The sequence below is a fragment of the Ambystoma mexicanum genome, chromosome 6p (assembly GCF_040938575.1).
Source record: "Ambystoma mexicanum isolate Mex_15411 chromosome 6p, UKY_AmexF1_1, whole genome shotgun sequence".
NCBI classification, from domain to species: Eukaryota; Metazoa; Chordata; class Amphibia; order Caudata; family Ambystomatidae; genus Ambystoma; species Ambystoma mexicanum.
In genome coordinates, this window is record NC_090935.1 from 496,270,473 (window position 1) to 496,292,570 (window position 22,098).

General features: G+C 47.1%; 1 protein-coding gene across 4 annotated transcripts in view; it reads right to left on the reverse strand.

Moving 5' to 3' along the window:
• The window catches only part of MIER3 (MIER family member 3), a 465,034-nt gene that overhangs the window by 305,300 nt on the left and 137,636 nt on the right, over nt 1-22,098 (reverse strand). For all 4 annotated transcript variants that reach the window (XM_069627312.1, XM_069627309.1, XM_069627311.1 and 1 more), the window contains exon 7: nt 21,721-21,791. In XM_069627312.1, the coding sequence (XP_069483413.1) occupies nt 21,721-21,791 (71 nt within the window). The remainder of the gene's footprint in view (nt 1-21,720; nt 21,792-22,098) is intronic.

Sequence of the window (22,098 nt, forward strand, 5' to 3'; positions counted from 1 at the left end):
AGGAAGATCATGGTCTTCCTGAACTTCCTCAACCTCCCGATTACTTGCAGAATCATGGGACTGGAGGGAACGCGTATAGGAGTGGAAATACTTAGTCCACTACGAACGCGTCCCCTAGAGCTCCTCTTGGGGGAAATTCCCTTGAGCAGTACTGTTTATACTTCCGGTTGGTCACGGTCGCAAACAGATCCACTAGAGGGGTTCCCCAAAGGACGAAGATCTCTAGAAGGACTTCCTGAACAAATTCCCACTCGTGGGAGATTGCGCTCTGCCTGCTCAGAGCATCCGGCGCCGTGTTCGTCTCTCCGGCTAGATGAACTGCCGATAGAGATTCCTTCTTGCATTGCCCAGAACCAGAGCTGCATTGCCTCTGCACAGCGGGAGTGATCCTACGCCTCCTTTTGTTGAGGTAGTACATAGCCACTGTGTTGTCCGTCATTATCAGGGCATTCTTTCCCCGTACAGTGGGCAGAAAGGCCTTCAGGGCTAGTCCGATTGCCCTCAGCTCCAAAAGGTTGATGTGGAGTTTGGACTCCGATGAGACCAATGACTGCAGATTGTCAGATCGTTGGTATGGGCTCCCCACCCTGTGAGTGAGGCGTCTGGCACTACTGTGATCTCCGGCCATGGTTGCCAAAAAGGTTCTCCCTTGAGGATATTTTCCTTGTAAGCCCACCATAGAAGATCTTGGGCCACTCTGGCCGGGACTTGCAGAAGATCTGACATCTCTCCCGAAAACTGGGACCATGAGTCCCAAGGGACCATTGAAGGGATCGCCTCCTCAACCTGGCCTCTGGCACCAGACAGATCCAGGATGCCATGAGGCCTAGCAATTTCTTAATTCCAAGATGGGTCTCAATCCTCCGTCCTTGATGGGGATGAGAAAATAAGGAGTACCAACCCTTGTTCCTCTCCGCTATAGATACATGTTCTATTGCACCTTTCTCTAGCAGGGTTGAAATCTCCTGCACAAGGAGCGGGTCTGGAATTTTGACAGAGCTGGCTCCCAGTGGATGATCTTGAGTTCTTTGATGAAAAGGAAGGCAGTAACAATGAGTTGTCATCTCTAGCGCCAAGGCATCAGACCAAATGCCCCGCCATTCGTTAAGATACTGAGTGATCCTGCCTCCCACCAGGGTTTTTTGGGTAAAGCCCTCAGAGTGGCTTTGCAGCGGCTGCAGAAGCGACAGAGGAGGAAGTAGCCTATGCTGGGGCAGATCTAGCACCTTCTCCCTTTCCACCACGAGGGGGTCTTCTCTGTTGACCTCTTTGACTGGCCTGCCCATTCCCTCTTCCAAAAGAAGAATAGAAATTAAAGGGAAGGTTTCTCCAGGAAGATGACCCTGCGTATGAATGTTGTAGGGGCTGTTTTATAGCGGCGCCGAGTGATTTAGCTGCCGCTTTCGAGGTCTGCAGCTTCTCCAAACTCTCAACCGCCTTGCTGCCCAACAGCCTCAAGCCATAAGAGGGCATATTGAGTAACCTGGACTGTTCATCAGATGCAAAACGAGATTTCCTCAGCCAAGCAAATCTGCGTAAAACCGTGCTAGACGCCATGGGCCTGCTCACACTATCAGCAGTGGCCAGTCCCGACTTAGACACTCCTCCATAGCCTCCTATCCATCCCTTACTATTACCAGGAAACCATCCCGTTCCTCAACCTCCGGGATGCGTTCAGCTGCTGCGTTCAAACGTTCTCACAAGGTGTATGTAAATCTAGCTAAAGTACAAGTTACATTAGTAGATTTAAGGGCCATACCGCCCGAAGTAAAGACTAACCTCACCCAAGCAGCAATCTTCTCGTCGCCCCCGTCAGGTGGCATGGAAGGATAAGCTGATTGCCCATTTGCAGTCGTAGTGTGAATCACCAAGCTCTCAGGTGAAGGATGCTTAGACAGATATTCTGGATCTGAAGATGAAGGTCTGTACTTTCCCACACTTTTTTTTATTGGCAGCTGGTAAAGATTCTGGGTTTTCCCAATTCGCCATTACTCTTTTTTGCAGAGATTTGTGGAAAGGAAGGATCGGGTCCTTTTGTGGCCCTTCATCAATATATCTGTCATGTCATCCTGGTCATAACTCGGGGACACCGTCTTCCACCCCATGAAGTCGATGACCCTTCCCATGAGGTTCCTATACCCAGGTGCTGCAGGGTCTGGTCTTTCAAATTCTACCTCAGGGGAGCATCTAGGCCACTGGCCGATTGAAGGCACTTAAAGGTCAGCTAGTTTGGTATTTGAGTCCATTAGTTCCTCAGGAACTTCTCTTGTCCCAAATTTAACACCAGCTGATGTAATATCCTCATCAGGAGTGTTCCTCAAAGATAGAGGACATGGATCTAAAGAATTCCTTCCTGGGTCGAGGATGGACGATTTTATCTGGTAAAGCTTGTGGCATTGATCTAGATTTAGCCATAGTTGTTGCTGTGGATATTGTGATTAAAGATTTCTTTCGACAAAGGCGTCGATAGAATGGACGCTGGCTTTGATATATTCGAGGTCATCGAGGAAGGCTTCGAAGTTGTCAAGGGAGGCTTCGCCACTGTGGGCGAAAGTACCAACGCCATCTTGGGTAATGGCTTCGACGACGACGCCATTTTGTCCTCTGTCAACCACCCGATTTATGCACCAGAGGTTTTTGTTTTCGCATGAGGCGCCGGAGAATCTTCCTCCAAGGACGCCCTTGACTTTGTCGGATTTTGCGTGTTTAGTTTTAGATTTCCCTCCGTCACTCTTGCAGTCCAAAGGGGCATGCTTTTCACAAGACTGAGGGGGTTGGGCCGCCTTCTCAAAAAATGTTTAGCATTGAAGTCGTAAAGGCCTCCAATTTTTTAGGGGAATCATGCTTCGAAGGACATGAAATAAATCTTCTCTCAGGCGAGGAGGAAGATCTGTGACGTCGCTTTGATTTTTTAGATGAAGAGGAGGAGGATTTCCTCGAGTGACTCTTCGACCTCGACCGCCTCGACTCGCGTCGAGATTTTCTACTCTAATCTTTTTGGTGTTTTTGCAGACAAAAGACTCCTCTCACACCGCTAGCTTACCTTGGCATTCCTTAAGAGCCTGACTCGACATCGCCTGACACGAACCACACTCGTCGACCCAATGGTCAGGGCTGAGGCACCAAAAGCAGTTGCAGTGAGGATCAGTAATGGTCATATTCCTTAACACTTCAGACATTTCTTAAAACCATTCTTGGGTGTGGTAGGAATTGAAGATGAAGACAATTTCAATGAAAGAACTGACACGCCGTTTCAGAAAACGAAGCAGAAACTCGGCAAAACGGAAATGAGACCAATAGGCGAGGCTCGAGCCCTTTATAAGACGGATGTGGTCGACATTCGACAGCAGCCCTTGAGGGATTACAAATCAGCGGCCTCGAGCAGTGCCCTCTGGCGAAAATTTTCAGAAGCAGCAGCAGCAAGGCTGGCAGACAATATCTACGATGAGGAATACGTGGGAGGACACAATCCATTCGAATTTTACTTACCTGCAAATAAGATCTTCAGCTCCCCTAGACTTTGCTCAACCAACATTGGCTGTCCTGGATCCCTGAGAGACTCATTTTACTTCCGACTGTGCCTTTAACCCTTTGCCGGGGGAAGGTAAATTTACTTGACATTTGAAGGTCTAAAAAGTACCGTTTATGAATTAGTCAACCTTTGTTTTATTCCCCCCATCTAACCTTTGCAACAAATTCAGTATTGCTCTTAATGTACCAGTGATAAATCAATGTCCACAGTGTCCCATATTTAAGTCACCTGAGGGTGTAGGAAGTGTGTGCCATTCCCCAATGGGTATAATCCGGTTTAGAGAAACAGTGTCTTGATTGTTACATGTTTTGCTCCCTTCTGAAGAAGGCTTATATAACTGTCAAATTAATAATTTTTTAACCAAGAAACCCTGAGTCTAAATAACTGTCAGTGTGAAACTGTTACAACTCTACTACTCACATTGACCCCCTAGAGTTAAACCTGGCTGCTCAGTCAATCTACCAACCTGTGTAGTACAGACGTCTAATAAATGTTGGGTTCCTAGTTACAGGAGGTCAAGGTGCTGTAGTCTTCCAAAGGATACAGCACACAATCTTGCCTAACAGAGGCGATCTTCATTGCCAACAGCCATGGCATCTTGCGAAAATGGCTGCTATCCTCTCTTCCGAGGGGATCGCCAGGCAAGACGCCCTGTTGAGCCTGACCCCCAGGAATAGCACGTCCTGCAATGAAGTCAAGCAGGACTTTGAATAGTTCACCAAGAACCCTAGATCTGTCAGCAGCCTGACTCATCTCTGTGATCGACGAATTTACAAAAACCGACAAAGGGGTACTCCCACTCGAGACAGTCCTAGATTCTGTCCGACATTCAAATTAAATCTCCATAGTAATTTAAAGGCTAGTGTTTGCGAGGTAAATCACTGGGGATACACCAAGGGAGCAGTCTGAGAAGTGCTAACCATAAATTTATTGTTGAAAGCATAGTTATTTTTAGATTTTACACAATTTCTAAAGCAAAAAATAAGTAGAATAGAGCAATTGAAAAAATAAAGAAAAACAGAACATTCATCACAAATATATCAAGTGCAAAAGAAGGGATAATATATTAATCACTTCAAGATAAAACAATTATTACAGGCTACCCATAGTTCCTGCAACATAAGGCCTACCAGGGTGTATACAAAATTACCCTGGTAGGTATGTAAAAAGAATATTATTTTAGCTGAGTTTGTATATTTAATCTGCCGGCTGTTAGGGAGAATTCTCAAAAATGCTCATTCCTCCCACCTTAGAGACCTCCAGCTCTTTTGCTGAACTTTGAACTTTTAAATCTTATGTGTTTTCTGTGTATGGGTTTCTTTTGGTTATGGAGTCCGACAAACTCCAAAGGCATCATCTTTTACATTGTGTCACACAGCACCTTCAGTGCAGTGGCACAGGGAAGTCTTTTAGATTCCCCAAGGTTTAAATACCTTCTCTGGGATAAGACATGCATTACTCACCGTAATAGCATTTCTGATGGTTGCATCTGCTTAAATTCACATGCTGTGCATATGGTCCGACATCCAGTGGTAACCGCAGAGTATTGCATCTCGTCTTTCGGGGACCAAAAGGGGACGTCGGCATAGGTGTGTCTGTAACACTATCTATCGTGACGCGTAGTGTACCCAAAATCCCTCACGCGTCGAGGTCCCTTCGATTGTATGTTTTCTGCCATGAGGGAGCCCAAGGTGAGCGACATCTTTCTACTCACAACAGTGAGTACACGAAGAGAGAAAGTAGAAAGACGTCCATGTTCCTTCCACCCAGAGCGGGAAGGCAGGGATGGTGCATGTGAATCTAAGCAGATACAACCATCTGAAATGCTATTACGATGACTAATGCATGCCTTCTGATGTTTGTTAATCTGCTTAGAATCACATGCTGTGCATAGACTAGTGAGCAATACCCGGAGCTGGAGGTGGGTTGTGAGAAGGAACAGTAGAGAAAAGAGGTCTTAATACTGCTTGTGCCACCTGAGTCTCAGATCTAAAATGAGTGTCTAGGCAATAGTGTTTTGTAAAGGTGTGTACAGAACTCCAGGTTGCCGCTTTGCAAATTGACTCTAGGGTAACGTTCGCAATGAATGCTATGGAAGCCCCAGTGCCCCGTGTAGTGTGCTCTAGGATTGAAAGGCAGTTCTCTCTTAGCAAGAGAAACACAGTGTGATGCATTTGACAACCCACTTTGAGATAGCAGATTTAGAGACAGGATCCCCTTGTCTACCAGCTGCCACTGAAACGAAAAATTGGTTCGTTATTCTCAGTGGTTTCGTTCTTTCCAGGTAGAACATGACTGCCCTGCGCACATCTAGTGTGTGTAGGCTCCTTTCGGCCATGCTAGTGGGATTCTGGAAGAAAGTGGGTAGATCGAGCGATTGGTTCACATGGAACTTTGAGATGAATTTAGGCGCAAACCTGGGATGAGTGCGCAGAACTACCTTATCCCTGTGGACTGTAACAAAAAGGGTCTAGAATAGAAAGGGCCTGTAGTTCGCAAACCCTTCCAATAGAAGTGATAGCCACTAAGGCGTCGGTCTTGTAAGTAAGTTTTTTAGACTTGCTTTATGCACTGGCTCAAAGGGAGATCCCATGACTCTGGTTAGAACCACATTTAGATCCCATCCAGGAGCTGGGTGAGAAATAGGGGGATGGATTCTCTTAAACCGTTCCATAAAGCCTTTAATCACCAGTATTTTGCACCATGACATTTTCTGTTGTGACATGGTGTAGGTTGAGAGCGCAGCAAGATGAACCTTTAGGGAATTGAAGACCAGTCCTGCATCTAACAAATAGATTAGGTACAGCACAATGTGTGTGGGTGAGCAATTCTTGGGATTGACGCTCTTGGTATTACACCAGATGACAAAGCATTTCCATTTACTGGAATAGCAATAGCTATTCGTTAGGTTCCCTAGCTTCCCTGATAATGTTCATGCATCTGAGGAAGCTGAAGGTGTCCAAACTATGACCTCAGGAGCCAGGCTGCTAAGTTCAGAGTTGTGGGCATGGGTGTAGGGTCTAAACTCCTCCCCCCCGGTCCTGAGACAACATGTTGTACGGGCAGGGTAGTTTTACTGGTGGGGAGAGGGACATTTCTATTTGATGAGCGAACCAGGGTTGGCGGGCACACATGGGGGCTACTAATATCATGGTGACTGGTTCCTGGTGCATCTTGTACACTATCTTGTTCAGTAGGGGAGTCAGGGGGCAGTAGGGGAGAAGCGTAAACACATTTCCCTGACCATGTTATGCAGAGTCCGTTCCCCTTGGAGCGGTTCTGGGGGTACCTGGAGGTGTAGTCTTGGCACTGGGCGTTCTCCCGAGTTGCGAACAGGTCGATCTCTGGGAAGCCCCATTCTGCAAAGACGTTGGAGAAGATGTCTTCGTGCAGACGCCATTCGTATTCTCCGGGCAGTGGTAAATCTCTGCTGAGCACGTCTGCCAGAAGATTGAGTTCCCCTGGAACGGGTTGGGACAACAGAAACATCTTGTGTTTGAGAGCCCACATCCAAATGTTTTGGGACAGCTTGGATAGCCCTGGAGAGTGTGTGCCCCCTTGTTTGTTCAGGTAATAAATGGCTGTGGTGCTGTCTGTCAGAACCAGAACTGTCTTCCCTTGTAGTTGAGTCTGAAAGGCTTTCAGTGCCTTGAACACTGCCAATAGCTCTAGCAGATGTATATGGTTGGATGCTACTTGTGGGGACCACAATCCTTGCGCTGTCTGCTGAAGCAGCTGAGCCCCGCACCCCGTGAGGGCTGCTTCTGTCGAGTGGCTTCCACTGCGTGGGTGGTGAAGGATTTGCCCTTCAAGAGATTTTCCATCGACCACCACTGCAGAGAGAGTAAAAGGGCTAGCGAGACAACTACCAGATCTCCCCATTGTCCGCTGGCCTGACACTACTGGCTGTTGAGCCACTCTTACATGGGACGCATGCACAGGCGCGCGTGGGGAACCAAGTATATGCATGACGCCATCATACCTAGCAAGCGCATGGCCTTGCGTACCGTCACGATCACACACCCAGGAACACATGCACAAACACACCCAGGTGCTGGGTGCCATGGGACAATGCTGTCAAATTACCAATTTATACCCCTTCGGGGCACAAACAGGGGCCCGGCTGCCTCTGGCACCAGGCTCATGTAAATCATTAACATTTGGCTGTATTTATTCCATTTGGGGCGCTTTTATTCCAGGCCCCTTCATGTACAAACTGCTGGGTGTGGCTTTCCAGGCCCAACTTCACGTGCCAACTACTGGGTGTGGCTGGGTCTGGCAGGCAGGCCAGGCTAATGGGCGTAGCCAGGAGAGCCCAGCTATATGAACCGCTTAATCCCGGAAGCCAGTGCTTCGCGTTACCTTGCACTTAAAAGCAACGCGACGCTTACAGACGCACAAACCAACAGTCCAGGAGTAGCAGCAGTCCTCTTCAATTTCTTCTTCAGTTTCTTCCAAGCCAAAACACTCGCCTTTCATCCAGTTCTCTCCCTTTCATTCCGGCCTAGCTGTCAATCACACAGCAGGGTGGTTTCAGGCACCTCCCCCACTTCCTGCCTAAACCAGACACCCTGGAGCCAGAGGTGGGCTTCACTCGTGAATCCCCCCAGAGGCAAAACGAAAAAAGGGACGAAACCTAGTTTGGTGCGCAGAGTAAATCTCAAGAAGGACCATTTCACAAAGACATTGCGAAAAATGAAGACTGGGGGCATTTTGACAAAAATTGCACCCTTGGGTGCTTTAATGCAGCTGCGAATGCAGCCCGCGGTAAATGCACACCACGGTAGTAAAAACGAAACCACTGCCACCAGCCATTCAGTGAGGAAAGGGTAACACAAATGTCACATGAGAAGTTAGACAAAGGGGATACTAGGTAACCCCTCCAGCACCCTATTGTAAGATAGGGTTTGGGTCTAGAAAGTTACAAATATAAGTCAAGTCAATTTAACTTTACTGCTCTTGGAAACAGTAGTTTAAGCAAAAGAAGGTATGTCAACCTTTGGGAAATCAGAGACTTCCCTGTCCCACTTGTTGGGAAGGAGCCTAGTGCTTTCCTTCATTTCCAAAGTTCCCAATCACTTTTGAATTAGGCAATACTTCTGTTAACTGTCTAAGCACTACAAGAGTCCAGTGTGGGGGGTGGGGGGGGTCATTAAATAAAGTTGTTAGGATTGAAATCTAAGTGCAAACAACTATGTAGAAGGATTTATATGGAAAACTGTTGTACATTTTAAAATTAGCTTTGCTCATAGCACACAGTAAAAGTCTGACTGTGCTACATATAGACTAGGCAGGCTGGAAGAGAACGAAGTGGCTGAGCAACTGTTCCCGTCAATCACAGGCCAATGGAGATTCAGCACGACCGAGTATTAGAAAAGTTTTTTTTTTTTTTTTTAAATGAGAAATACTGAACCAGATCATATATAATTTTATGGAGTAAGTGCTGAGATAATGGTGGGAGATGTGTTTATGTAAAAATGTTTATAACATAGTAAATTATGCTAAACAAGAGCGACAAAGTTGTTTTCCTGCTAATAAAGCATTAATGTTAAGTAGGGAACATGACCATGCAACACTTGAGCCTCTGCAACATCCCTTGTATGGAAAGAAGAACAAGTTTGGAGGAACTCTGCTGGTATCCAGTGACCCAGTGAAGGGCATTTAAACCCCAGGCACAGTAGCAGTCTTCAGAGGATTTTGAGTCAGCGACGACGACAGAATGCTGGCTTGGAAATGGCAGAGTCCACTGCATTTCCCCAATCCTCATGATCTGTAAAGATTAAAGTTTTGTTCTCACCTGCACTCATGGCGTTTAATTCTGTAGAGGGGTGCATTTTACTCTGGTTTATGGTGATTATGGGTGGCCTGTATTTAAGGGTCGCCGCTGTAAATTTGGGTTCGCTTTAACACTGCACTGAAGGTACTGACTCATTAACTAAAAGAAACAGTTCAAAATCACATTAAAATACATGAGAGAGTGAGGAGAAAAAGGGTCTCTATCCAGGTTAAAAATTCAAGTACTCAAAATCCAGCAAAGTTGCTTGGGGTCTAGGTAGAGCGGAATTAGCACATTTCTGAGAAGTCTCCCTAACAGACACCAACTTCAGTATTGCTGTAAATGTACCAGTGATATATTAATGCCCAGTGTCCTAGCTATTGAAGTCACCTGATGGTGTAGTCCGTGTGCCATCCCAAATGGGTACTTGCCGATTAGAAAAACTAAGTGTGTATTTTGAAGTGCATTTCTGTGTTACTATTATATTGCCCCTTCTGAAGCAGGGTTATTCAAACTGACTTAAATGAATAATTATGTAATCAAGAAACCTGGAGTGAAAGTGTTTATTTTGATACTTGCCAGTGAATCAGTGCAACCCCCTAATGCTCAATGTGAAAGGCAGCATCTTTCACATTGTGTCACAGAACCTTAAGTGCAGTGGCACAGGGAAGTCTTTCAGATTACTCAAAGGTTTAATTACCTTCTCTTGGATAAACTACTGTTTCCCAGAGCAATAAAGTGACATTGACTTTACCTAGATACGTAACCTTCTAGACCCAGCACACACTATCTTACAGTAGGGTGCTGGAGGGGTTAATTAGTATCCCCTTTGTCTAGCTTCTCATGGAACACTTTTGTTACCCTTTCCTCACTGAATGGCTGGTGGCAGTGATTTAGTTTTAACTACTGTGGTGTGCATTTACCGCAGGCTGCGTTTGCAGCTGCAGTAAAGCACCAAAAGGTGCCATTTTTGTCAAAATGGCCCGGTCTTTTATCACCATTTCTTTGTGGAAAGGTTTCGAGATTCACTCCGCGCACCAAATCAGGTTTGGTCCCTTTGTTCGTTCTGCCTTTGGCGGGATTCACAAGTGATGCCTGCCTCTGGCTCCAGGGTGTCCGGCGGGGGCAGGAAGCGAGGGCGGTGCCCGAAACACCCTGCACATAGTCTCCTAGGAGACAGAAATGCACCCTTAGGTGATTGGCCGGCTGGCTGTCCGGCAAGGACGGACACCCTGCTGGGCGAGTAACAGCTAAGCTGGAATGAATGGGAGGGAACCGAAAAAAGGCAATGCTTTTTGGCTTGGAAGGCAGAGTCGACCACTGGACGAAGGAATCCGAAGAAGAACTTGAAAGGAGATGCCTGCTGCAACTCCTGGACTGTTGGTTTGCCTGGTAAAGCCCTGCTGCTGTGCTGAAGTTCCAAATTCGTATAGACAGAAGCCCCTGCAACGAAGACTGCTCCCTTTGAGTTGGGTGGACCAATCAACTGCAAAGTAAGCCACCTGGATATCCGCTTGGAGATGGGTGAATTTCCACTGCAGTAGCTGCTGGAACCGAATAGCAAGGGAGAGGAACAGCAGACCGTGTGCATTGCTTTTAAGCTGGCCAAGAGCTCCAGGAATATCCTCCGGACTCCCAGGAAGCAGGACTGACCTAGCCAGAGCCCCCTCAGAGTGCGGGACCCCAGAAGCAAGGAAAGCACATCTAGACAGCCAGGAACCGCGGTGTTGCCATTTGCGGTAGACACAAGGAGCTGCAACACCGAAGTGCCACCTGTTTGTAGATTGCCGGTTGCGAGCGGTGACCGTCCCATTGCAGTGCAGGAGTCCCCAGAAGTGCTCCCTCCTGTTCCCACAACTGAGGCCCAGGAATAACAGGATCTGCAGAGCTGCACAGGAACAGAAGTCTTATCTGCAATTTTCTTTAACCTAAAAAGGTACTGTCAAGTCTGAGAGAACATTTCTTGTTGTGCTACCTTGCTTGTCCTCAGACTTGTCTCGGTTGCCTCTGTAGAGTTGCCAACAGTTTTGTTACCTCAAGCCTAATCAGCTTGCGGCCCTACTTGCATTTGAATTACTTTGAATTTCTTCTTATTCTACAAAGACTTCTAAAACATTGTACAAGACTTATTTACCTGCAAGAAGTGCTTCAGTTCACCTTGACTTTTGCAAACTTATCATTGGCTAGCCTGGCTCCCTGAATGACTCATCTCCTCTGCTTGGGTATTGTGTCTTGCTTCCAGGAAGGGGTTAACTATCTTTGCACTGGGGGTTACCAAAAGTACTCATCTGCTTCAGAATATGTGTGATCTCTTGTGGTGTTCTAAATAACCTTTCCTTTGACATGTTCCTACATCTGATTCTAAATGCAACAGTGATATATTAATGTCGCCAGCACACCAACTATTAAAGTCACCTGAGGGTGCAGGTAGTGTCTGTGGGCCATCCCAAATGGGTGCTTGCCGATTTAGAAATCTTAAGAGTGTATTTTTGAAGTGTATTTGAGTGTTACTGTTATATTGCCCCTTCTGAAGACTTACTCTGACTGTTATTAAATTGTTTAATCAAGAAACCTTGTGTGTAAGTTTATTTGAATACTTGTCATTGTAAATCTCCAACTCCCCTACAGCTCACATTGAGCCGTCTTGAGATGAGCCTTCTGCTCAACACGCTACCAACCTGTGTAGCATAGACGGTTGGGTTCCTATTGCCAGGAGGTCAGGATTGATGTTGTGCACCCAAAGGATACTGCATACAATCTTGCCTAACAGTGTCAAAGAAAAGAAGTTTCAGAGTAAGACCAGATCACACAAATATTCTGAAGCAGGTAAGTACTTTTGAACCCCCCAATGCAAAGTAGGTTAACCCTTTCCTGGAAGGAAGGTAAAAAACACTCGGGAGAGAAAAGTCATTCAGGGAGCCAGGCCAGCCAAAGTCAAGTGGGCAAAAGTCCAGGAGAGCTGAAGCACTTCTTGCAGGCAAGTAAAAGTCTTACACAATGTTTTAGAAGTCTTTGTAGGAAAGGTAGACTCAAGTAGGGCCACAAGCTGGGAGGCTCGCGAGTTGTAGAAGATGCAAGCAACTCTACAGAAGCAACCAAGATAAGTCCCAAATGAGAACAAGCAAGGCCACAAGACAAGAATTAAGTTCAGACTGTACAGTACCTTTGGGTAGAATGAATGGTTTCAGCTGGCTTCTGTTCCTGTGTGGTTCTGCAGATTCTTTTGTTCCTGGGCCTCAGTCATAAGGACAAGAGGGAGGATGTCTGGGGACTCCTGTAACACAAAGGGACGGTCGGCGGCAGCAATGGGCAAACTTCAATTCAGTGGCACTTCAGCGTTTCAGCTAATTGCATCTAATTTTTTATTTTTAAAGCGCTCACACAGCCTGGGGGCATCGAGGCACTGTTACAGGAATATGTCTGTTGCATATTTATAACACACTTAATACCCAGATGTTTCTAAGCGTGGACCCGGGGATCGAACCTGTGTTGCTTCGTGTTGTCTTGTTTCCAAGGCAAGCACGCTGCTGCTGAGCTATCCTCCCGGTGTCTTACAGCAAATAGCAACACCGCGGTTCTAGGATACCACTTCAACCTTTCCTTGCTTCTGGGATCCAGCACTCGTTGAGGTGGCTCAGGCTTGGTCAGTCATTCATCAAGGCAGTCTGGAGGATCTTCCTAGCCCTCCGGTCAAACTTAAAAGCGATCCACTCGATTTGATGTTCCTCTCCCTGGCACTTGGTTTTCAGCAGCAGAAGTACAGCCAGCTTCGAGAGGATGTCCAAACGAGTTCACTTTGGAGTGGATTAGTCCCACAAACTCAAGGGGAGAAGTCATCCTTACAGGGCTTCTCTAGTCGAGGCGAATTCGGAGCTTCAGCACAGCAGCAGGGCTTCACCAGGCAAACCACCGGTCCATGAGTTGCATCAGGCATCTCTTCCAAGTTCTTCAGATTCCTTCGTCCAGTGGTCGACTGCCTTCCAAGCCAAAAGCTTTGCCTTTTAATGCAGGTTTCTCCCATTCATTCCAGCCTAGTTGGCAATCACACAGCAGGGTGTCTGTCCTTGCCGGACAGCCAGCCGGACAATAACCTTTGGGCGCATTCCTGTAACCAAGGGGATTAAGCACAAGGAGTTTCGGGCACCTCCCTCACTTCCTGCCCCTCCAAGACATACTGGAGCCAGTTGGCGGGCTTCAGTTGTGAATCCTGCCAAAGACAAAACAAAGGGACTTGAGACTTACTCTGCACGCGAAACCAGGTTTGGCGTGCAGTGTAAGTCTCAAGAAGGACCTTTTCAACAAGAAATGGCGAAAAAAGAAGGGACAAGTTACTTACCTGTAACTGTTGTTCTCCAGCATGGGTCTGGCATGGATTCACATGCTCATGAATATTCCCCGTCGTCAGGCTGGGAATCCTCGGTAAAGAAAAAACCAGTATCAGTTTCGTTTCTGATCTGTCTTTCGTAGTAATAACCAATCACTGGTCTCTGCGTCATACTGACCACAGCCAATGACTGCCCTCTACCTAAGCACCGCCTCCGGCAGCCATCTTCAGATTTGGAAGCACGTGAAGTGGCAGTATGACCAAGTGAAGAGCCGCAGAGGGGTAGGCGGGAGGGTTCGCATGTGAATCCATGCCAGACCCATGCTGGAGAACAACAGTTACAGGTAAGTAACTTGTTCCTTCTCCAGCATGGGGTCTGGCATGGATTCACATGCTCATGAATAAAGAATACATAGCAGTACACACATGCACAACCACGGGAGGTGGCAAAGGCTCAACATTAAGCATCACATCAACTCAACATTAAGCATCTTACCTCCTCACCAGGCTCACCTCAGGCGAACAGGTTGCGCAGCACTGCTTGGCCGACCCTGGACTCCTCCCTGGAATCCCGGTCGACGCAGTAGAATTTCGTGAAGGTGTGCGTCGACCTCCACGTAGCAGCCCTGCATATGTCCAGCAGGGGCACACCAGATAGGAACGCCGTGGTAGCTGCGATCGCTCTGGTGGAATGGGCTCTCGGACGGCCAGGCAGCGGTCGGTTTGCCAACCGGTGACAGTACATGATACAGCCGGAGAGCCATCTGGAGATGGAAGCCTTCGAGAGAGCCTTCCCCTGATTGACAGGTCCAAAGTTCACAAAGAGTTGTGACGTCTTCCGAAAACCCTTCGTGCGGTCCACGTAGAACTTCAGCGCTCTAGCTACATCCAGCAAGTGCAAAGTCCTCTCAGCAGGCGACGGGAAGAACACAGGTAACACCAAGGGTTCGTTGAGATGGAAGTCCGACGGTACCTTGGGCATGAAGGAGGGGTGCGTCCTGAGCACTACCCTCGTGTCGTGGAAAGTCAAGTACGGGGCCTTGCAGGAAAGGGCCTGGATCTCTCCCACTCGTCGTGCGGAGGTGATGGCCACAAGAAAAGCTGTTTTCCACGATAGAAACTTCAACGGGGCCGAGTGCAGAGGCTCGAACGGAGGTCCCATGAGCTTGGTCAGCACCACGTTGAGCTCCCACGCCGGGGCCGGAGCCTTCACCGGCGGGAACGATCTAAACAGTCCCTTCATGAACTCTTTCACCAGACGATGAGACCACAAGGACGTCCGCCCCGTGGTTCTGGTGTCGACACGGGTCCCCGTTGATCGGATGTAGGATCGGTGGAGCTTGAGGCTCTTTTGACCGAAAGAATCGAAGTTTTTTGTGAAAAAGCGCGAAAAAATAGCACTAACGCTCGAGAGCAATAGCACGAGGATCCCAACACATGAACGTGCAGTAAAAATCTGAAGATGGCTGCCGGAGGCGGTGCTTAGGTAGAGGGCAGTCATTGGCTGTGGTCAGTATGACGCAGAGACCAGTGATTGGTTATTACTACGAAAGACAGATCAGAAACGAAACTGATACTGGTTTTTTCTTTACCGAGGATTCCCAGCCTGACGACGGGGAATATTCATGAGCATGTGAATCCATGCCAGACCCCATGCTGGAGAAGACCGGGGCCATTGAGACGGAATGGGCACACATGGGTGCTTTTTACTGCAGCTGAAAACCAGCCCGCGGTAAAAACACACAATGGCAGTAAAAAGTAAACCACTGCCACCAGCCATTAATTGTAGAAAGGGTAAAATAAAAATGTTACATGAGAAACTACACAAAAGGGGATACTAAGTAACCCCTCCAGCACCCTATTTTAAGATAGGGTGTGTTGGGTCTAGAAAGTTACAAATGTAAGTAAAAGTCAATTTCACTTCACTGCTCTTGGAAACAGTAGTTTACCCCAGAGAAGGTATTTAAACTCACAATGTAAAACGATGATGCCTATGGAGTTTGTTAGACTAACAAAATGTTTCAAATCACATAAAAACACATGAGTGTGGGACAAAAGGTCTCACTCTCTACAGGTTAAAAATCAAAAAGTCCTAGAGTCCAGCAAAAGTGCTGGGGGTCTCCAAGGTGTAGAGGAAATGGCACATTTCTGAAAATTCTCCCCAACACTTGTCATCCATGAATACATTCCACAAACCACAGCTGGTGCACAGCTTGAAGAGGGAAGCTCAGTCCTTCTCCTCCGACATGGTGGCGCGGTGTAGGCCTGGTGAACTTCTAAGAAGAAACACTCGACGATTTCTGCCCTTGAAGGATGATGAAAGATGCCAAAAAACTGGTCCCTGTTAATCGGAAGGATAAGCAATGGAGCACACAGGCTCAATTGAACTGAAACAGTTTTTGTACCAAAAAACACAAAAAATGCAGAAAGCTCGACGAGCGAAACGCAAGGACTCCCAACACTTGAACGTGCGGTAATAATCTGAAGATGGGAGGGGCTTAGGTAGAGGGCAGTCACTGGCTGGGGACAGTATGACCCAGAGGTCAGTGATTGTTTTATAGGAGAAAGTTTGGAAACAAAACTGAAACTTTTCTTTTACCAAGTATTCTCAGCCTGACAGGGAATATTCATGCAGCCGGACGGCGGGGAATGTTCATGAGCATGTGAATCCATGCCAGACCCCATGCTGGAATATGAAAACCTTACCTACCGTAGGGTCATGTGTGTTTGCTGCCAGGAAGTGTCAGCAAAGTGGTTTCAGTGTGTCTGAGTGGTATGCATGAGCTGTGCCACCAGCGGTCCCCATTAGGAGGGGTGGGGGAGGGGGCTCGCGGGGAGGGGTGTTTGTATGGGTCAGATCTTTCCTTGGCTAGTGGGAGTTGCGTCTTACCTGGCTTTGGACTAAAAAGACCCTTGCACCCGATCCAGAGAGATCCTGAAAGGAACCTTAAGGAGCCAAGTATCCTGTCCAGCTGCAAGACAAGTTAAGAGAATGTAGGCCTGTTGGAAGAAGATATGGCAACCAACTTCTGCTGCTGTCATGGAAGAGCCCCGTCTTGTAGATCTTCAGAAATCATGCCAAGGAACTTCGACCCTTGAAGTGGAGGAACCTTCCATTCTCAACGTCAGCTTGGAGTCCTGCGAACAAGAGCCCTCGGAAGTGCCCCTGGATCACCCAGTGGCTGCTCAGCTCAGAATTTGGGCTGCCGTGCTACAGACATTGCTGTTACTTGATGAGGCCCGGAACTTTGATCTACAGCTTGAGCTACATGACTCAACTCTGCCAAATCTCGTGGTTCCCGCATCAAATGAGAACCGACATACGAGGCAAAGTCTGACCACGAGAAGTGTATCCCCCTGCGTTGCTGTGCATCAGTGGCAGTCTTCCAAACAGCTTTCCTGCATCCAGTCCAAGGGCCCTACATCGAGGTCTTCTGCATTCGCTATCATGAAGACCTTGCACCATCATTTGTTGCTGACTGGAGAAGTGCTCGAACCTGCAACCCATAGGGTATCCAGGACTATAGGTGAAGGTGGAAATGAGACATTGGACCCTCTTCTGAAGACCTGCCAAGTCCTAAAAAGATTCAGAATACAAGGGCTGGGGAAGCAGTTAAAGAAAGTGTGAGTGGTGAAAAAGGTTCCCACTCAGGAACATAGAAAAACAATCCACAAATCTAGCAAAAAGTGCTGGGCGTCAACAGTGACAGAGATTTAGCCTAAATGTCAAAATCTAAACTAACAGTGTGGGTTCACTGCGGGCTCTTAGCCCCACTCACACTCCTGAGAATAGCCTTGACTGCTCTCCGCGTTTACCGTGAATGGATTTTGACTAACCTCTCAGAGTTCCAGGTTCTAGAAATCTATCCTAACAAGTTAAGGACAATGTTAGGTAAGATTGTATGCAGTACACTTTGGGTGCCCTACAACAACCCTGTCCTCCTGGCAATAGGAACCCAACCTTAAGTCTGTACTACATCTCAAGAGGTGTCAATGTGATCTGTAGGGGAGTTAAAGAGACTCACAGTGACAAGTATTCAAATAAACACTAAAGCACAAGGTTTCTTGACTAAACAATTATAAATATTAGTCAGTTAGACTAAGCCTTCTTCAGAAGGGAGCAATATAAAAGCAACACACAAATAGACTCCAAAAGACACTCTTAAAATCAGTAAAGACCCTTTTGGGATGGACCACAGTCACAACCTACACCCTCAGGTGACCTCAATAGCTAAGGTGCTGGGGACATAAATATCTTACTGTTGCATTTTTCTTAGGAGTTGGTCAAAGGAAAAGGTTTTTAGAACAAACAAGAGACCACAAATAGTCTTCAGACGACAAATACTTTTGGATCCCCTAAGCAGAGTCATTGAATATAACAGGTTAGGCCAAAGTCAATGGGCAAAAGTCTATATGAGCTGAAGCACTTCTGGTAGGTAAGTAGAAAAAGCCAGGGGATGCGCCGAGCGCAGAAGCCTGTAGCATACGCTGCCGTAGCTGCTACAAGCAGCAGGCCACCCTTGGGGCCTAAGTACCCCATCCTCTTCCAACAAAAGGAGCCTGCTGGGGTCAGGGGGGAGGGTGGGGGATCCTCAGACTAGCTGGCACCAGTTCCAGGAAGGAGGGAGTGAACAACGTGTGAAAAGGGGCGTATGGGGATGGGGGGGGGGGGGTGAGCTAGACAACCCCTATGTTGGGCTTATAAGCACAGTAAAGTGGGGAAAGCAGTTTCATTTTCCTGCTACTCAGAAGGAAGATAGAATACTGTTGTCTCCTGTTCCTTGTTCAAGATGTATCCTGCTCCTTTGTTCGGGATGTCCAGTGGGGAAAGGGTCCCAGCATCCAGGTGTTCCAGCGAGGGAAGCTTTCTGTTCGTTAGCAGCGAGCGTCGCGTTTCGCGGAGCAAACAGACACGAGGTGAATATCGGAGGAAGTGGGGTGTGCGAGGTGAGGGCTTGGGCATTGGGCCACGGGTAGCTGGGAACAAGGCATTTTGTGGGGTTCAATCTTTGCACTTCATATGAAGAGGTCGCACGTCTGCTCATTTGTTGCCTTGATGTGCGAGTTATATCCTAGAATCTGCTGCATTGGGTTAAACGGTGCCGGCATGGGCTTCATTACTCGCATGGTTCGGAGGGAAAAGGAAGCAGTCTCAGCCGGGTCGAATGGCGTTATTGAATGGTTAATACTTTACGTACATGAAGGATAGATCACACGTGGGGCAATATATTGCGGTTACCGCAGGGGATCAAAGTGAATGCAATGCAGTTGTGTACGTTACTTAGAATAGAAAGTGATTTTGATTTCCATTAAAACCATTATTCATTTGAAGCAGCCTTCAAGACGGGTAGTTGGCGCTCCAGGCGAGCACCAGGGGTAACAGTTGCAGGGAGGACGACAAGAGGGACAGCCTTGCCCAGAATACAAGACGACGTCTTGAAATAGTCGCGGGGGACTGAAAGGCTCGAAGGTGGTGCATGCTGAAGGGCATGATAGAAAACTAGCCCACATTCATGTATGTCATTTGTTTGATCACATCTGGGGCAGTTTCATGCATGCTTTTGTATTTAGGGTTCAAGGTTTGAGTTGGCTATCAAGGTATCCAAAGTATTAACGTAATGTACGGTTCCTCACAGTTTATGTGACGCGCCCACTCGCATTCGGATATGCTATGCCATGTATAAATACTCACTTGTTTTTAAAATGGATATTGGAACCGTGCCCGTGCTAACCAAAAGAATTACTCAAGACGCATGTCTGAGGTCATGTTACATTTGTTTAGTGCCTTACTGCCATTGTTGTGGCTTCAAAGTGCTTTTGGCAATCGTTCTTCGGCAGACCCCGCATGGTCGGGGGAAGACATCTGTTTAATGAGTAACTAAGATTAGCAACTTTCATGAAAAAGGAAGTGAAAGGGTTACATGATGGAGCACGGAAAGGGTTTGTCAAGGGCAGTTCGTAAAAATGATGAATGATGCTCGAATGTCCCTGCGAGTCAAGTACCAGACTGCAAGGCAGGGGATAAACGGGAGGTCTGGTTGATCTGCGGGGCAAACAGTCAACACAGGCAAATGGGACGCTACTCGCAGGGGAAGCAGCCTTGTGGTTAAATGGCAGCGGTGGCGCACCAAACCCACTTGCCCATTTGGCGAAAGAAGGTGGGCTTGCGTCGCAATCAGCTGACCAACCTCCCAACTCTGATCAGATTGCTGGAATTGTTGGGAACGTCAGCCAGCCAAAGCTGCAATTTAGCAACTCATGTCCTTTTGGTGACCAGGTCCCGTTCTCTTTACATCTGAGCAGATGTTTCAATTTTGTCAGTTTCCAAAATTGCGCATAGAAATCTGTGGGCATTGGTTGGGTAGGTGGTGGGGGTTGTGTGAAGGCGGGGGAAGGGCAATATGGGCTAAAATCCTGTTATGACCAACCAATTCAGGTGCCAGATGTGCTGGCTCCAAAGATATGGAAGGGGAGGAGGGGAACCACCAAGTGGGCCCCTGGGGAGAAGTGGTTGACGCTAAGGCCTTTAATTTAATGTATGTTTGCGGCTTTGAACTGTAAATCGAGTGTAGCGATATGCTCTCAGGTCGCTGGAAGGGTAGCCCAGCATGAACATGTTAGTGAGAAGGTATCATTTCTAATGGGGCACCGTATAGCATTAGGGAAAGCACAGGGACAGCAAAGAGGCCAATCCTTGTATGGGCGGCTGTTAGTCAACGGCAACAGGCGCCGTAATGGGCTGAGGTGCTTGGTAGGTAGAGATAGTGGGAAATATTAACTTATTAAGCACTACGGCAGTAAGCCTCATTCAAATCAGATATGGTGGAGGGGGTATGAGCAGGCACTTCTGAAGATCGTGTTAAGTTAAGCAGGACTGCTGGTCGGCGCCCGGGATTTGAGTGGAAAGCGTGGCTGGGGATTCGGTGACAGAGCTGGAATATAGGCGGTTTCTGTGGGGAGAGGTTGATCATGTCCTAAGCCATTCTGCTGACTCTCAAACAGCGTTTGTGATAGGTTTTCATTATTATTCTGGTCCCATTTCTTCACGGGAGAAAGTGAATTTAGCAACATTGGAGGTGTATCGCTCACATTTGCAAAGGGCAGCCAGTTCAATGGGCTAGCAATGCATGTGTTCTCACATGGGTTATGTGGGGATTACTTCACGTTTACGTGCAGAGTAGCTAATGGTCAGGAGGCGGTGAGCTGGGGACAAGACGCGCCCACACCGATAAAAGGCGCAGTAGGAAGTAACCTAATAACGCAAAGATTGGGGGGTTATAACCACACATGGTGGCTGGATGCAGCATGTGTTGTGGTGTGCATTTTGGGTTGCCAAGTGTGAGGTGCCAATTGAAACAGCGAAGCTATGGGTACACCACAATTAAATGTTAGAGGGAGTTTTAAGGGCTAATGGTACACAGGGGTACTGTAAAGTAATGGGGGAACCAGCAAACAAGAGCAGTATATATGTATTGTAAAATAGTGTGTGCTGGGTCTAGAAAGTTAAAAATGTAAGTAAAGTCAATTTCACTTTACTGCTCTGGGAAACAGTAGTTTATCCCAGAGAAGGTATTTCAACCTTTGGGAAATCTGGAAGACTACCCTGTGCACTGCACTGAGCGTGCTGTGTGACACAATGTAAAAGATGTGTGCCTATGGAATTTGTCAGGTTCCATAACCAAAAGAAATACAGAGTTCAAAAATCACATAAAAATACACGAGAGAGTGGGGAAAAAGGACTCTTTCCAGGTTAAACAAAAATGAGGTCCTCAAAATCCAGCAAAGTATGGAATTAGCACATTTCTGAGAATTCTCCCTAACAAATACCCAAAACAGAGCACTAGCCGGGATGTGCATTAGCAGTGAAGTGCCGTAGAAGTCTCTTACCACAAACAAATTGGCCAGAGATGCTAGGAAAGAGGAGGTGGGGCCGGGCAAAAAAAAAAAAAAAAAACAAACAGGCACCTAAAAAATGTGACAGCAGAATCCCCAAAAATTGAACTCTACCCAACAACCAGCAATGAATGCCAGAACTAGAGAAGACGCAAAGTGGAGACATCCATGTCAAATGGATATGTTGCTAGTTACCTTTCTCAGGTCTTCAGAGGAATTCCCATAGTCCGCTTCTCCATCTTCACCCTCCGACTCAGTCATCTTTGCTTCATTTGGAAAAAGAAAATATTTGGGCATTTCAGTGCTAAAGTAAGAACCACCAAGTTATTCATGAGGTTAAATAGTACAAATATAGCCAATAAGTATTGTGAAAAATAGCTTAATACTTGACTAATGTTTTCCAAAGCTCAACACAAATGTCAACTAAAATACAGTCTGCTAAATTATACTCTTCAAGATGGGAGGTTCATGGACATTTCATAATTCAGAACTGTCACTTTTGCAGCCCCTAATGGAAATCCACCCTAAACGTAATAAACCAATGCGTGCTAAATCCCACTACACCATATTTTT